General features: G+C 45.9%; 1 protein-coding gene across 1 annotated transcript; it reads left to right on the top strand.

The window, feature by feature from the left end:
- Window positions 1-3882: 3882 nt before the first annotated feature.
- Window positions 3883-14680, top strand: CHRNA1 (cholinergic receptor nicotinic alpha 1 subunit). The gene is made up of 10 exons (XM_027810774.2): window positions 3883-4084; window positions 4358-4533; window positions 7088-7233; window positions 7378-7422; window positions 7858-7967; window positions 8145-8340; window positions 8989-9226; window positions 10362-10585; window positions 11875-12114; window positions 14072-14680. The coding sequence occupies exons 2-10, from the start codon at window positions 4494-4496 to the stop codon at window positions 14201-14203; spliced, it is 1371 nt and encodes a 456-aa protein (XP_027666575.1). The 5' UTR covers window positions 3883-4084; window positions 4358-4493; the 3' UTR covers window positions 14204-14680.
- Window positions 14681-15725: the final 1045 nt, after the last annotated feature.

A 15725-nucleotide genomic window follows, 5' to 3' on the forward strand; every position in this document is an offset into this window, starting at 1 on the left:
TGCTGTGCAAGGAAGTCTTTGTGAGAGGGTGGATGAGCAGAGCTGTTCCTTTGCTGTCCTCGCCACTCTAGCACGGCTCACGCAAATGCTGTGCTGACTGAGCAGCCCACAGGAGCAGGGCAGAGCAAACCTCACATCTAATGGACTTGTCCTCTCGTTGTCTTGTTTGGCTCTCCAGCATGACTCACCCAGGTCCCAGAGCTACGCCGAAGCACCCAGATAGGAGCCCTAGGAGCAACCCTGTCAGGGATGATAGCTGGGATTTACCACTGCTTTATTTAGCAGCTTTGTCCAGCTCCAGGACCGGTTTCCCAGAGTTTCTGTAACAGAAAGGCAATGTGAAGCTGCAGCTTTCTTACCAGTTCCTCTGACACTTTGCAACCAGTCAGCTTGTGCCTGTCATTGCACCCGACTGTGTCTGCAGTTACTGACAGTCCCTGTTCTCACTGCTGTGCCTGCCTTGCTCGAGCTGGGTAAATGAGTCTCCCTTGCCAGTGTTATTTTCGTCTGAGCAGCGTGGCTGTGGGGGCTGATGCTGGTTTAAAGAGGAGCCATGTTTTCCCTCACCTGCAATAGCTTGTGCCACTGATCTGTGTATTTTGGCTTGTGGTTTCTCTATTTGACTGTGGGCCTTTTTCATTGCCCTTCTCTTCCTTTCCAGACTCAGGTCCTTTTTTTCGGAAGCATCCTCCTGGTTAGATAAATGTGCACCACCTCTATGCCGCGGTGTGAGCTCTGTAACCGCAGAGGTTAAGCTCACCGCTTTTGAATGAGGTTTTGTCATTTTTAATTCCTTTGGCCTGTGTAACAGAAACCAAAGGAAAGATATGCAGCAAATAAATCTGCTACAAACATCCATGGGGATAAAACACATCTGCAGGATGGCTGAGGTGTGTCTCGGCGTGGAACACCGCAGCTCTGAATTTCTTCGTTTGTGGAATTAAACCCCACCTGCCAGTGCGCGCTGGCGTGTGTGTCGGTGTTCAGCACGTTCCGTCGAGCACCGGAATACGCAGGGCAGGCGCAGCCCGTTCGCCCCTCAAGGCTGCCGCCGGTTCCCGGAGTGCTCGGGAGCACCGACTGCCCCGTTCCGCCCTGGCGCCGGTGGCCGCCGGGCGCCACCTGGTGGCGGCGAGTGGAGCTGCGCTGGCCCCCGCGCTTCCCGTCGGCCGGCCGGCCACAACGCGCCGCCAGCCGCCCGCTGAAAACCCCACGTGAAAGCTGATACCGCTTTTCAGCTTTTAAGCCCTTAATTTCACCGACGAAAAATCTTCCTTTCCCCTCTTTTTTTTTTTTTTTTTTTTTTTTTTTATTTCCCTTCTGCTTCCCCCCTGCAGGCCCTGCAGCCGCTGGAGCCTCCCCCTTTTTGGAGTCAAGCATTGGCATCGATGCATGCAACTCTGCGACAAAGATTTCGGTGCAAATCTAGTATTCCTTACTCTGCCAAAAGCATTAGGTATTCTGCTCGCTTGTAACGTGTCTGTATGATATCACCCTGCCAAAGAGACTTACCTGCAGCAGTACTTGTTCACGGCTGACTCCTTTCAGGCTGGAGCAGGCAGAAGCCCACGCAGCGCTCGTTCCCAGTACGTGTGTGAATGGAAGGAACGATGCCTGAAATTCAGCAGGCAGTGAGTTCTGCTTCTTCCCAATCGATATGAATGAGACTGGTCTGCCATGAGCACAGTGGGCAGGGGGTTTGTCTGAGGTCTGGGAGGGGCCTCACAGACCAAGCCAGAAAGCTTGTAGTTGAGAAAGACATGACAAGGGTTTTTCTGTGTGGGAATAAAAAATTTGTCAAAAAAAAAAAAACAGCTAACCCTTCTTAGCAAGGGATCAAATTCAGGCACTCGCTATAGCTCGTCCCCTCCGCTTGCTTTTTCACCTCGGTCACGACAGGTCACGTTCCCCTGCTAACAACAAGCAGCATTCACTTCTCTGTCCATTTTTAACCGCAGGAGCTCAGGTTGCCTTGATTTTTGGGGAAGGGAAACAGTCTTGTGTCTCTGCCAGCGAACATTCCTTGCAGCCAGGCCGTCAGTTCCCAAAGGCCTTCTCCAAATACCTGCCGCGGCCTCCTCCGGCGTGGGCTCTGGCTTCCAGCCGGCGCGGGGGGCTGCTCCCGCTCCGGGGGGCTGTTCTCCGGTCAGCTCAGCTGCAGGAGGAGGAACGTGTTTCTGAGGCTGCATGCTTGCTGGGGCTCCTACAGAGTCTGCATACTGCCAATTCCAAGCAGCTACACCTTTTTTTTTTGGGGGGGGGGAGGAACAGAAATTTACGTTAGCCAAAAACTATAATCTGCCAAAAAGCATGGTAACACTCTCCTCCATCTGTTTTGGAGCAGACCTGGCAGCCCTGCCTTGGGTAGGCAGGAATGCTTTGAGAGACCCCGAGAGGATCCGGAGGGGCATCGCCAGCATTCCTGCAGTGCCTCCGTGCAATTGTATCTCTGCTGGTGACAGCAGCTGCCCAGCCGGGGATGAAGGTTGGAAGCAGCCAGCCGCCTGTTTGAAATAAGATAGCTGTGACAATGGGAGCTGCTGGCCCAGGCACAGGTCAGGAACAAGGCCAGGACTATGTAGGTGGACGGTTTTTACTGGAGGATAAATGTAAATGCAGAGCCTGAATGCTGAGTTAGTGGAGGGGGGTGGGTGAGGGGGAGTCATTTAATAAAAAAATAAATTAAAATAATAGTAAAGGCATCCAGCATGAAACACCAAACCAGCTGGCAGACAGCACAAAGGGTATCCAGAAGAAACTGAAAGCACATCTTGTGTCACCCAGAGGCAAAGCTGAGAAAGATTTTTGTGGGGAATGTTTTCTGGAAAAGGAAATTTGGAACAGCGTGTGAGAATGGTTGTGGCACCTAACGCAATGTCCTGTCTCTACACAGCAGGTGCCTAGGGAAAAGCGCAAGAACAGCTCAAGCATTAGGCAATATTTCCCCAGGACACTGCCCAGCCTCCTGTGACTTGTGACTCTGGGACTTCTATGACAGACTTCTTGGTTTGTTTTTTTTTTAAATGTATTTAACAGCATAAAATTAATTTATCAAACTATTTTTTTCTGAATACACATAAACTTCTAGCAACCAGACAGTCCCATGGCACTGAGTTCCACTGCAGCCATACTGTGGGAAGGAGTGTCTTGGTTAAGGTTGCCAACTGTAGATTTCCCTCAGTGCTCTCTCCTTTATTGCACTGGGACAGAGAGTGAATCCAAATCTACCTTCTGCAGACCATTTGGATTTTACAGACCCTACCAAAGCTCTTTCTCTCTCTGGCTTCTCTTCTAGACTGAGGGTTCGTACTATCTATCTGTTCCAGGTATGGAAGCCAGTTTGTACCGTGGATGTCATTGTTCTCTTTCTCCTGGGCCTTTTCCAAGTCTCCTTATGAAACCAGAGTACCAGAACTGCAAAGAGCACTCAGGGCACCGTGGGTTTATAGTGGCATCTTTCCTGTTTACTTCATCTCCTTCCCTAGGAACTGATGGACTTGCTTTTCTTATGCTGTGAAGCACTTCATGGAACTATCTCAAGATTTTGTTCCTGAGTGATACTGGTAAGCTCAGAGGCGGTCATCATACATATATTATATATATATATATATATATATGTATATATATATATAATTCTTCTAGCCTGAAGAGCTGACCTATTACCAGATACCTCACTTCTTACCCCTCTTCCAGGTGATTTCTGACAATAATGAGCAAGCACTAGCATGCCCTGAAGGAATCCACTGGATCTGCCCTACTATAGAAACCAGTCATATTTGCCTTTCACAGTTCAATAAGTCTATAGGTATCCATGGGAGGGTTTGCCCTCTTACTTCAGGTTACTTAGGTTAGTTAACAGCTTTCAAGAGGGGGACTCTACAGAGTACCTTCTGAAAATCCCAGTAGATTCAAGGAGATGGATGTCTCTTGAATGTATTTGTTCAATTCTTCAAAGATTTGTCATCTCTCTGTGGAGCAGAGGAACTGGTCTCATCCCAGCACACAGCCTGTACGCTGATGAGGGTGCATCAGAAATAAATGACTGCAATCTGTTTTCCCTTGGAGAAACCAAATCCCAGATCTGGTAAGTTACTGTGATCGCAAAAGGTGATGTGCAGCTTTGGGTCTCCAGCTCGGGAATTTTCTAAGACATCACCAAGATATTCTGTTACTCTACAGATAATTCTTTCTTATCTTTATTTATATATTCATTTGTTTATTAAGTCACAGATCACATTGCCACTTAGAAAAAATGACCTTCTGTAAACTGCAGAAGATACTTGACTGGTGAAACACATTGTGCTCCTCTTTCCGAGCGGGTGGTGCGGCGGCCCTCAGCTGTCCTTCCCAAAAACAGGTGCTGTAAGCCAATACCTCGGAGGTTATATTGTGCCAGCACCCTGGCAGGAGGCAGGACAGCCCTCCTCTGAAGAGACCTTAAAGGCGCTTTGCGTGTGCCTCTGTCTGTATGACTGCAGCAAGAGGGAGCCGGGATGGCGAAGGTCCATTGCGTACTCCTCCTCGTCTCCACAGGTAAAGGTGTTCCAGCTGTTGCCTTGAACGGGGTTCGGCTCCTTCCTGAGTGTGCAGGACCAGGGCTTTGCGTGTACATTGGTATGTGCAAATGTGTGTTCTGGGAGAAGCCTGTCCTACTGGTAAGGTTTTATGAACACATCATTTAAATGAGAGCTTTGGAGTGTGTTGGTAACAGCTCAGATGTTTGTATTTTCAGACACCAGATACTCTGAAGTGAGAAGGTTTTGTGTTTAAATGTTTTTTCTTTGTGTCATTGTTTTGCTATGGCCCCATTTACTCTAGTGCTACATGTATTTCAGAATGTGCGGAAGAATCTAGTGAAGATGACTTGAAATGTCAAAATTCATTACCAGAAATGTCATTAGGTTGTAGTACTACTGACAGGGAAGCAGAATTGATTTGCAACTGTATGTGTTGTACCAGGATAATTTTTTTTTAAAGTGTCTCTTAAAAGAATAAGTATTCTGTGATCCTAAAAACTTTCCACAAAATTCAAGCAGTATACTAAATTCCTACCAAGCCACTCCAGAAGGCAGCAATGTGAAAGATTTTAATTGCATTAATAAAGCATGGCAAAGAGCTTGACTTAGACATGATGCTGTGATCATAACCTAAAAATTGAAAGACAACTCCTGCCCACCACAGCCCAGCCTCCTGGCAGGGGCAGTAAGTAGTGCTTGCCTGTGGCAGCTTTCCTCAATGGCAACCCAGTCTTTCAGTGTCATCTCATGGCAGGAGAAGGCCAAGACAGAACCCTTGGCAACTCAAGAAGCTTAACTATATAAAAGGAGCTGATGAAAAGTCAATTAGGAAACAAGGGGAAATGCTGGCTTAGGTTGGAGTCGGCAGCAAAACTCTTGTTGACTTCAATGGCCCAGGGTCCAAATTGAGAGAGGGGAAGGCAAGGATGGGATCTGCCAAAAATGCTTGCAGCGAGGCTCAGCTGTTCTGTTCCCTTTCACTACCTTTAAGGGGGGGTATGTACAAAAACATCCGCAAGTCCCCCTTCCATTTGCTTTACTCCCCTGTAACAGTGAAGCGGCTACAGTCTGAGCACACATGTGCCTGCTTATTCTGCAACAGGCTATCTGGAAACGTGTTTTTTCTGTGAGATGGGAATCTGAGCCCTCGCCCCTTGGGAGCACAATGCCACACATACATGCTGCTAAAGCTGCACCGAAACAAAGCTGCCACCTGCCATTTTCACTCGTGATGTTCTTACAGGGGCTCTTCTGCAGACCACTGGTGTGTCACCCTGAGCGGCCTGTGGGCAGAGCTCTCCGACCTTCCCTGAGGAGAGGGAAATAGGAGACCTGTCCTGGTTTCAGCTGGGATAGAGTTAATTTTCTTCCTAGTAGCAAGTGCAGTGCTGTGGTTTGGATTTAGTATGGAAATAATGTTGATAACACGCTGATGTTTTAGTTGTTGCTAAGTGATGTTCATACCAAGTCAAAGCACTTTTCAGTTTCTCAGGGCCTGCCAGCGAGAGGGCTGGAGGGGCACAAGAAATTGGGGGGGGGCGGGGGGGGGGGGACGGACGACGACAACGACACACACAACCAGGACAGCTGACCTGAACCGGCCAAAGGGATATTCCATACCATGGGACGTCATGCTGAGTATATAAATGGGGGGTGGGGGAGCAGTTGGCCAGGGTGGGGTAGATCACTGCTCGGGTACTGGCTGGGCATCAGTCAGCAGGTGGTGAGCAACAGTGTGGTACACCACTTCTTTTAGGTTTTTTTCCTTGAGTTTTATTTCTCTTTCTCTTTTTGCTGTCTCACTTTTCATTACATTTATTATCAGTAGTAATAGTAGTAGGACTATATTTTACTTCAATTATTAAACTGTTCTTGTCTCAACCCATGGGTTTTACCTTTTTCGATTCTCCTCCCCATCCCACTGGCAGGGTGAGCGAGCAAGTGGCTGTGTTGCTGGCTGGGGTTACGCCCCGACAGACCACATTGTGAATGGTTTCTTTCTCTCTCATCACAAGCACAACCTGAGAAACTCTCGTTGTGGAGAGGAGCTCTTGCTCTGCTTAGACTTGAGATGCAAGGAGTCTGGACAGTGCCTTCACCTGAGTGACGGTTGTGCCTCGCCCTGTCCTTTAATGTTGCTGTTACAGGCAAGTCCATGGAACTGAAGGTGGAGAAGACATTTGAAATCCCTGATTATGGGTATTCTCTGCGCTTAACTGTCCACAAGTATTGCATGTAAGCACAGTCGCGGGTCAGGAAAGCCTGGAGGAGATTCTTAATGCTCAGACTGATGTCCACAATCATGGTGATTTTTTTTCATTCATCTCCTGGTTGGAGGCTGTTTTGCCTTACTCCTAAGCTGACCTCCAGATCAGATAGGTAGTTATCCCTGCTGACAGTGTTTGCAATGCACAGGGTGCACGCCTGAAATGAGGAGTCACAGAGGACTCTGCGTCAGCCCACCACCAGCAGCTGCTGTTGACAGTATCTCCCTCAGGCCCACCGCGGGCTGAGGGTGCTGTAGCCTGTTCCCTGTCCCGTCTCACTGATCCCACCCTGCTGTTCTACAGCTGGGCTGGCCCTGTGCTATGAACACGAGACTCGCCTCGTCGAGGACTTGTTCAGGGACTACAACAAGGTGGTGCGCCCAGTGGAGGACCATCGTGACGCTGTCGTCGTCACTGTCGGGCTGCAGCTCATTCAGCTTATTAGTGTGGTACGGTATGAACATGTGGTACATGTTGAACCTCTGACTCACGTGATAATGTCAAATGGTGTCACTTTTCTAAGGAAAGGATTTTTTTTCCTTTAATCCTGATTTTTACTGCTACTGCCTTTTCTTTTTTCTTTTTTTTTAAAGGATGAAGTAAATCAGATTGTGACAACCAACGTACGCCTCAAACAGGTAATTCTAAATATTGCCAACCGTTTCATCCAAGTCAAATAAATGCATTGGACACAGGAATTAATTACTCTGTCATACTTTCAGGGGCAGCTTGGACAGGCAGATCAGCTAGCAGAGCCTTTCTTCTTTTTGGAGTCTCAAGAACAAAATGCGCTAAACTCTAAGAGTCTTAGAAAAAGCATTATGCATTGTATTTCAGATAGTAGACTTCTGGTATACTTATTTTCTATATGTATTTCTTTTTTTTTTTAAAACAATCTTCTTAAACCAAAGTTTAGGTCAATGTAAAAAAAATTGGCTGGGGGTCCCACTAGTGTATGTTTATGCTTACCTGTATGTCCCAAAGCAAGGGAGGTGCATGTTTCTAGGAAGTACCAAAACTACCCCCAGAAACACGGGAAGAGGCTCTCAGTGGCTGAAATCCTCCCTCTTTAGCAATGGACAGACGTCAACCTCAAGTGGAATCCAGATGACTATGGTGGCGTGAAAAAAATCCGCATTCCCTCAGATGATATCTGGCGGCCAGACCTTGTTCTTTACAACAAGTAAGGGGTGCCGGTTGCCTGGGGAGGGGGGGATGGCTCTGCCCTGGGCACCATGCTGGTGGGTAGCGTGCCTCAGAGCAAGCTTCTCCAGGAGCAGGTATGATGGCACTGGGGGGACCAGCTGATCCGCAGCCAGAGAAATCCATATTGCTGTTAATGTCCTCATTCCTTCTGCAGCGCAGATGGTGATTTTGCCATTGTTAAATACACCAAAGTCCTTCTGGAGCACACGGGCCTGATCACCTGGACACCACCAGCTATTTTTAAAAGTTACTGTGAAATTATAGTCACGCACTTCCCCTTTGACCAGCAGAACTGCAGTATGAAGTTGGGAACTTGGACGTATGACGGTACAATGGTTGTTATTAACCCGGTAAGCAAAGAGTTTGTAATTGAGAAAAGCAGTAAAGACCTGGATATGTTTTCAGGGAAATCTCGGATTTAGAGTGGAATATAACCTTGTTGTGACTGAAAATCAAGCAGGCCCTACCTGTGAAGTATAAAAGCCTTATTGGTAGATCTAGCACAAAATTTCCTGGTTTGGCTTCTAAAATTCTACATACGTGTAATTGCTGTGCCCTAGCAGCCTCCTACCTGCCTATCCCCTGACAGCTTCACATCACTCCTTATGGTGCTGCCTGTTCTGCTTTCGGCTGGGGTTTTTTTGTTTGCTTTTTTTTTTTTTTTTTTTCGTATGTGTGTGTGTACTTTTTCTCTGCTCATGACTTTCTGTTTCCAAGGACTCTTTCCCTGTCCCCTCAGGTATGTCTTTTGTCTGTAAATATTTAGTCAGTCTTCCTCTTTATTTGACTATCCCTGACTGATAGTATAAAAAAAATGTTTAGTTGAATGCCATGTAGAGGATGAGATTCTAAGGCAAAATAACATAAACAAGAGTGGTTTGCTCACAAAAATACATGAAGTGCCTAAGTTATTTTGAATCCTGTTCCCGAGCGACTGCCAAGTTTTGAAGTTGTTCAGAACATCTCAAATTAAGAAGTCGCATTTTTTTTGCTGTCAGGAGAGTGATCGGCCAGATCTGAGTAACTTCATGGAGAGTGGGGAGTGGGTGATGAAGGACTACCGCGGCTGGAAGCACTGGGTCTACTACGCCTGCTGCCCTGACACCCCATACCTGGATATCACCTACCACTTCCTCATGCAGCGCCTGCCTCTCTACTTCATCGTGAATGTCATCATTCCCTGCCTGCTCTTCTCCTTTTTAACTGGGTTAGTTTTTTACCTACCCACAGATTCAGGTATGTAAATTTATTCATTCTACTGCCATAGAAATTGCTTCTTAACAAGTTTCTGAGAAATTCTCAGTATTTGAAACCACCAGCCAACCTGAAGGGCAGCGCTTACTAAAACTGGACATTTCAGCTCAAAATAATGGCTCAAAAAATTCCACAAATAAAGGGAAAGCGCTGAAAGCTGGAACTATTGGTATAAATAAATTGGGCTGATTTGCCACAGAAATCACTGATCAACTATCCAGTTAACTTCTTCAAAACAAAGATTTAGCTGGCTGATTTTTAAGTTTTGCCATAGGTAGTTAGTGTGTTAGTACAACACGTAGTAAGTGAGCACACAGGGGTGACTGAGGCCCTTCTGCCCTGTGTTCGAGCAGAGAGCTTTTTATCTGTTAATGCACATTAATTACATTGTGTGACACGAAGAGTAATCCTGGCCTACTCTGGCCTCCTTTGTCCCTGCTGAGCAGCTCTTGCTCCTTGCAACCATTTCTCCTGCTTCATTCATTTCACCCTGTGTCAGCTTCTTTTACTGCTTCGTTTCATGAAGTCCCTTCTATGTTGTATTTGTTTTTTTCAATGGAAAACTTTCTATAAATTTGAACTGGGTAGAAAAAAGATGTGTGAATCATGGTTTATCATTCATTTTTGACATCCTACATACAGAAAATCTCAAATAGCGGCTGACCTCTGGTGTCAGATGTGATTTCTGTCTGCCCACTCAGCCCAGCATGAGCCGGCCAGAAAGTAAGGCGAGCAAACCCTCAGGAGCCTGTGGAGCAATCATTAATCAGGTGCCCGTACTTCATCATTCAAAATGCACAGCCGATACAGTGCTCCTGGCAAGGGAGCTTTCCGTATCCATCACCCGTACCTCAGCCCAGTCACATCTGGTGATTCCCACCTTAATGCTGGAGCTGATGCTATGTTAGGTGCTCAGGTTTGGCCAGCCTAGTTACTGCTATGAATGCAGGGAGAGATGACAGCACTCCAGATGCACACACACATGTTTATGTGTATAGTCATTGTCCACATCCTATCTTCTCAAATAAATATGCTCTGTACTGAATGATAAGAGCAACGATGATTTTTTTGTTCAGTTTTAGTTTGGTTTGGTGGTTGGTTTTTTTTTGCATGACAGGTGAGAAAATGACACTCAGCATCTCTGTCCTGCTGTCTTTGACTGTGTTCCTTCTGGTCATTGTGGAGCTGATTCCCTCCACCTCCAGTGCAGTGCCTCTGATAGGCAAATACATGTTGTTTACAATGGTGTTTGTCATTGCTTCAATCATCATCACGGTCATCGTCATCAACACCCACCACCGCTCCCCAAGCACTCACACCATGCCGCCCTGGGTCAGGAAGGTAAGCTCTATGGCTTTGCATGTTTCCTGGTTTTCACTGAGTACTCCATATTTTATTGACAGGTTTTCTAATAAAAGTCAACAGGAATAGAGGAAGTAAATGCATCATGTTAAATCTCTCTAGCCGCAAGAGCCAGTGTTTACTACTTAGCTGCGCATAAAGTCAGCAAGACTGCTAAAGCACTCCTTTAAGTCACAAAATTGACCACTGGGGTAGAGTCTTGCAGGGGACAGATGAGGCAAAACACGGGCAGCTCAAGGTACAGGGAGAAGAAAATGTCCAGCTCAGCTCAGATCGTATTTCCTGGTCTAATTCTCCACCCGACTGCAGAGCACTGCTGCCTGCCAGTGGCCGAGTTCACCAGCCTGCCTGAGTGCAGAGCACCGAGGCCGTTGGGGGTACCCGTGTTCAGCGTCCCATTTTGCAAAACGCAGATTAGCAAAAGATACAAACTCTCTACTTTTCCAGGAAATATAGTTGTTCTGCAGACATTCAGAAGCAGGGAGATCCTTGCTAGATCCTGGTCTAAACCGTAACCGCAAAATGTACAAAAAATAGGATGCCTGTCGTCAAAGTTCCTTGCTAGGGAGACGGTACCAAAGAGGATCCATTCAGTTATTCTTCCTTTTTTAAGCCTGCCTGGGTTCATATTAAACCATGGCATGAATAGGAGATTGTTCTGTGTATTTCTAATTATACTTTTAAGGCTACAGCTTACATCAGATTCGCTCAGCAGCACAAACAATCCCTGCAGAAAGGAGATTTCAACAGGCAAACAGTGTCTAAAATTGCTCTGGCAGCAAACCTCTGTTATTCCAAAGGAAAATACTGTAAACCTTATACACATGTATAACAAACATTTGTAATAGTAAAGTCAAATGTAAGTAGGCAAAAGAGATCCTTTGTAGTCCATTCCCCAAGCCAGATTCATAAGCAATATGTTCCAAATTACACTGATAGAGCTCCATCAGCTCACGCTAGCTGGGGTATGCTCTGGGACGTCGCGCCCCCCTTCAAGTGTAGATGTTGGCTATATGGCAGGGGGAAATGGGTTGCAGAAAACATGTGACAGGCCTGTGGGTGACTCCATCTGCCCCAGGACACGAGTCTCACAAAAGCCCCAGTGTGCCTGAGGCATGGACTGTGACATACTCTGAGAGGGAATCTGTAGCTGATCCAGCGGGAAGCAGCCTGGGACCGGAGAGGCTTGCCTTTGTTCCGTACACAGCTGCATCTGTAGCACAGCCCTGCAGACCAGCAACTGTTGTCTTCTCCCTCTTTGTTTTCAGATCTTTATTGACACAATCCCAAACATCATGTTTTTCTCTACAATGAAACGACCATCCAGGGATAAACAAGACAAAAATATTTTTGCAGAAGATATTGATATTTCTGAAATTTCTGGGAAGCCAGGTTCTGTACCTGTCAACTTCTACTCCCCACTTACCAAAAATCCAGATGTGAGAAATGCTATAGAGGGAATCAAATACATTGCAGAAACGATGAAATCGGACCAAGAAGCCAGTAATGTAAGGCATTTTTTGTGCATGATTTGCTGCTTGCTTTCAAATTGCTACATCTTTTTTTTTTTTTTTTGCAAAATACCCCTGCCTCACTAAACCACTCCAAGCCCTCGTTTAGCTTGCTTAGCAGGGAGCAGTCTTCTCCCCTTGATGCAGTCAACAAGGAGCAACAGATAATTGTCATAGGTGGCAACTGGATCTTGGCCCCCCAAAAAGCGGGGGGGGGGGGGGGAAGTGTCAGTGCTATGGTTTTCTAAATGTAGTATGCAAAGCTATAGAGATGGAGTGTCTGTGAGTAGCAAACCAGTTTCAGGATCTGTAAGCAAGTTCCAAAACACATTCCTCCAGCCTCCCACTTGGGCATCTCCCCCCTGCAAGCAAGCAAGTTCTCATCACTTTTGAAAAGCTGGGAAGCAAGGAGAATTCCAAAAGGCTAGTAGTTTTATTGGAGAAGTGTTAAATGTGACTTACAAACGATAATTCCAATTTTGATAAGGTTTTGGTTTATTCCTGAATGCTACAAGTAGTCCCTGCAAGTGAAACGCGTCATGCACGGCTCTGATTACTGACTTTTTCCACATTGCAAGCCAAAGGAAGGATAAATGCGTGTAGAGTCCCATATGGCAGTGTTCCCCGGGAAAACCTAGCTCTGCCTCCTTCTAGCACATTCAGTGCAATTAATCCCCTCTTTTATTTCAGTTATCACAGCTCACACAGCTTTTGCACTGGTGAATCAGTGTCGGTACTTCACCTTTAAATGATCAGAGACTTTTTCTGTTGAGCTGCAGGCTAGCCTGAAGACAGGGAGAGAGTTCTCTGGGACAATAATTTGGCCCATGCTCTTGAGAAGGAGGTGTCTCCTTCCCATGGGCAGGATTTACACCGCGGTGTTTGTTCCTGTGACCAAATTCCTGGAGCATGTGGAATGGCTCTGACTGTAGTGTCATGTTCCCCGTGACTCCTATGCCTCTCTGCAGATAAAGCGTTACCCTCAGCAGGACTGGCATGGCTTCAGCATCTCTGAGCTTCACTTCCTCCTAGACTTACAAGGAGTGTCTGGTTGCTGGCAAGTCCTCCCTTCGGAAGTGGAGCCCAGCCGCTTGTGTCATCTGGGCACTGTTGATATCACTTCCAGCGGGGTTCAAAATTCACGTTCCCCAAATAAACTGAAGGCTGTGGCTTCTGAAAGCTGCCGCTTCATTGTGTTCACTTATGAGCCACCTCAAAACAGTACAGATACTAGTGTCCTTTAGATAAATGACAACAGCCTTTGCTTGTGGGGCAACTAAGGCTAAAAGTAGAGGGTGCCTTGGGCCAGTACGTGTCACCCTGGACAGCAGAGTTACAGGGTGGAAATCCTGAGCCCTGCTGCACTTAGCACCTTGCATTCTGCTCACTTTTACAGTGCTGGGTTCCCACCGAAAGCATCCAGTGAAAAGACAGTTGCAGAGCAAGTGGTTCACGGTGTCCCACAACTGGAAAAAAGACTGAGGGAGCTACCAAGAAGGTTTTCCCAGACCTTAGAGTGTATACTAGGCATGGAAAGCGGGGACTAGAGCTAAATTAATGGAAATTGCTTAGATATCCCATAGGAATAAAAAAACAATGGAAAAACAAAAGCCAGTTGTGTCAAACTAAGTGTGCTACTTTCAGTGTTTTAAACTCTCTTTCAAAAGCAAGGATTTGCGTAAAAATTAAGCTTTTCAGCATTTCTTTTGGATGAAATTGTTCACCAAATTGCCAGGTTTCTAAGCAGTTTAGTCTTGAGACTTGCATTTTTAGGTTGCTCAGGCTCGCTGAACCACTCACTGACCTGCTTTTGAGAAGGAAATTCGTATTTTTTTGCATAATAATAGTGGAACTTGAGGAAGAGCCTTTCTATTGCTCCAGACAGTAAATTACAAGAATGCCCATAACAAACATGGATCTGAAGATTTTACCATCTCCTTTGTTTCTTTCCCAGGCTGCAGAAGAATGGAAGTTTGTTGCGATGGTGGTTGATCATCTTCTTCTTGGCATATTTATGCTAGTTTGTATTATAGGAACATTAGCTGTGTTTGCTGGTCGCCTTATTGAATTAAACCAGCAAGGATGAACATCAACTGGAAACTATTTGCTACCCTGGTCAGCATCTGAAAGCATCTTAACCATCAAAACCTGGCCAGCCTCCGAAAGTTTCACGGACAGGAATTGGTCCCTGCTGGGAAAGAATAGGGATAATAAAACGTAAGGCTTCATGCTTAGCACTTCTGAGCTGCTGCTCAGTGGCATTTCATTGCCAAAAAGAAATGCTTGCATTGCTGGTAGACTGAAAGTCTGTCAGCCAGGTTTTGATCCATTTCACCATTTATTAAAAATGTTAATGTATTAATAAGACTGTCTGACTTTGTAACCCACAGATACAATTCTAGTGAAATCAATAGCACTGTAATGAGCTTCAGCTGAGCTGTAAATCTGTATCCAACTCTAGCATTCAAGCTGGTTTCAATATCTGCTCTGTGGTTTTTGTGTTGGCAGAGTCACAAATGACTCCTCTTGTAACACTAGATGTAACCAACAGAAATATCTCAAACTCCATGCTTAAGCACTTGATTTTCGTGTATAAATCTGAAATGACTGACTGTCATATGCGACTCTACCTGTAGAAACTCTTGATGCAGCAAAGAGGAGGGACTGTTCCTTACTGTGGGAAGGATCCAGCCTCAGCCAGTGGGTAAAAAATACCCACGGGTATTTTCTGCTACCTAGTTCCATGGTAAAGGACTTGTAGAGAAGGATCTTTTTTCCCTGTTTTATCACTGAGCCTTGCTCTGTGACCATCAGGCATCCCAGTGACTGTTGCAGTCACTGCCCTCTTATTTTTGCCTGCATTAGCTTTACTTAGTACATTACTCATTATATGAAGCCCCACACTCATTATGTATTAATTCTCAGGATTTTCAGTTGTCAACAGAGATGTTCTGCAATTGCATCCTAAGGGAAAAGTTTAGGCCAGAGGGGAAAGGACGATACCCATAGGATAATCTCTGTACTTGTTCTGTTCTGCTTCGGGAAGGTTGGTTTCCACTCTCCGTTTTGAGTGATGACTAATCTGGGGGCAGCTTCAAATCTGGGGATGCTCAGTATGACATCTTAAATACAATTCTCTCTGTTCCCTGAAAACTGTTTCCTGCCCTGCTGAAATAGATCTTGAGCATTACAGTCGGAGACAGCATCACAAAGATCATTCCTAGGGAATGCGTGGATCTCCGTGCTACTTACGCACGACAAAACGCCAGGACACCTCCTCCGAGCGACACCCATGACCCAAACTTTATTCAAATGTTGAGCAGCAGCGCGCTCTAGTGGCTAAAAGGAAGTAGTGCTGCTTTTGGCCAAAGACCTTTGGATTTTAGTCCGCTCAGCATAAGCAACAAGCCTATGTGTGTTTCAATAATACAGCAGTGCTGCCTATTTTTCTCAAAAATAAGGAGAGGTGGGGCAACTGATACAAGTTACTCACTCATCTCTCCCAGCTGGTTGTCCAAGCCAATACGACTACTTTGCTAACAGCTGTAAATAATTTGCTGTGAGTTTAATAGAATAAATTGTATTATGTTAATGCTCTGCAGGAATGT

This window comes from Falco cherrug, chromosome 8 (assembly GCF_023634085.1).
Source record: "Falco cherrug isolate bFalChe1 chromosome 8, bFalChe1.pri, whole genome shotgun sequence".
NCBI classification, from domain to species: domain Eukaryota; kingdom Metazoa; phylum Chordata; class Aves; order Falconiformes; family Falconidae; genus Falco; species Falco cherrug.

Coding starts and splice junctions, on each gene's coding strand:
- CHRNA1 (XM_027810774.2), top strand. CDS start 4,494: ATGGCGAAGGTCCATTGCGTACTCCTCCTCGTCTCCACAG. Junction 7,423..7,857: donor CCAACGTACGCCTCAAACAG/GTAATTCTAAAT, acceptor CTCCCTCTTTAG/CAATGGACAGACGTCAACCT. Junction 8,341..8,988: donor CAATGGTTGTTATTAACCCG/GTAAGCAAAGAG, acceptor TTTTGCTGTCAG/GAGAGTGATCGGCCAGATCT.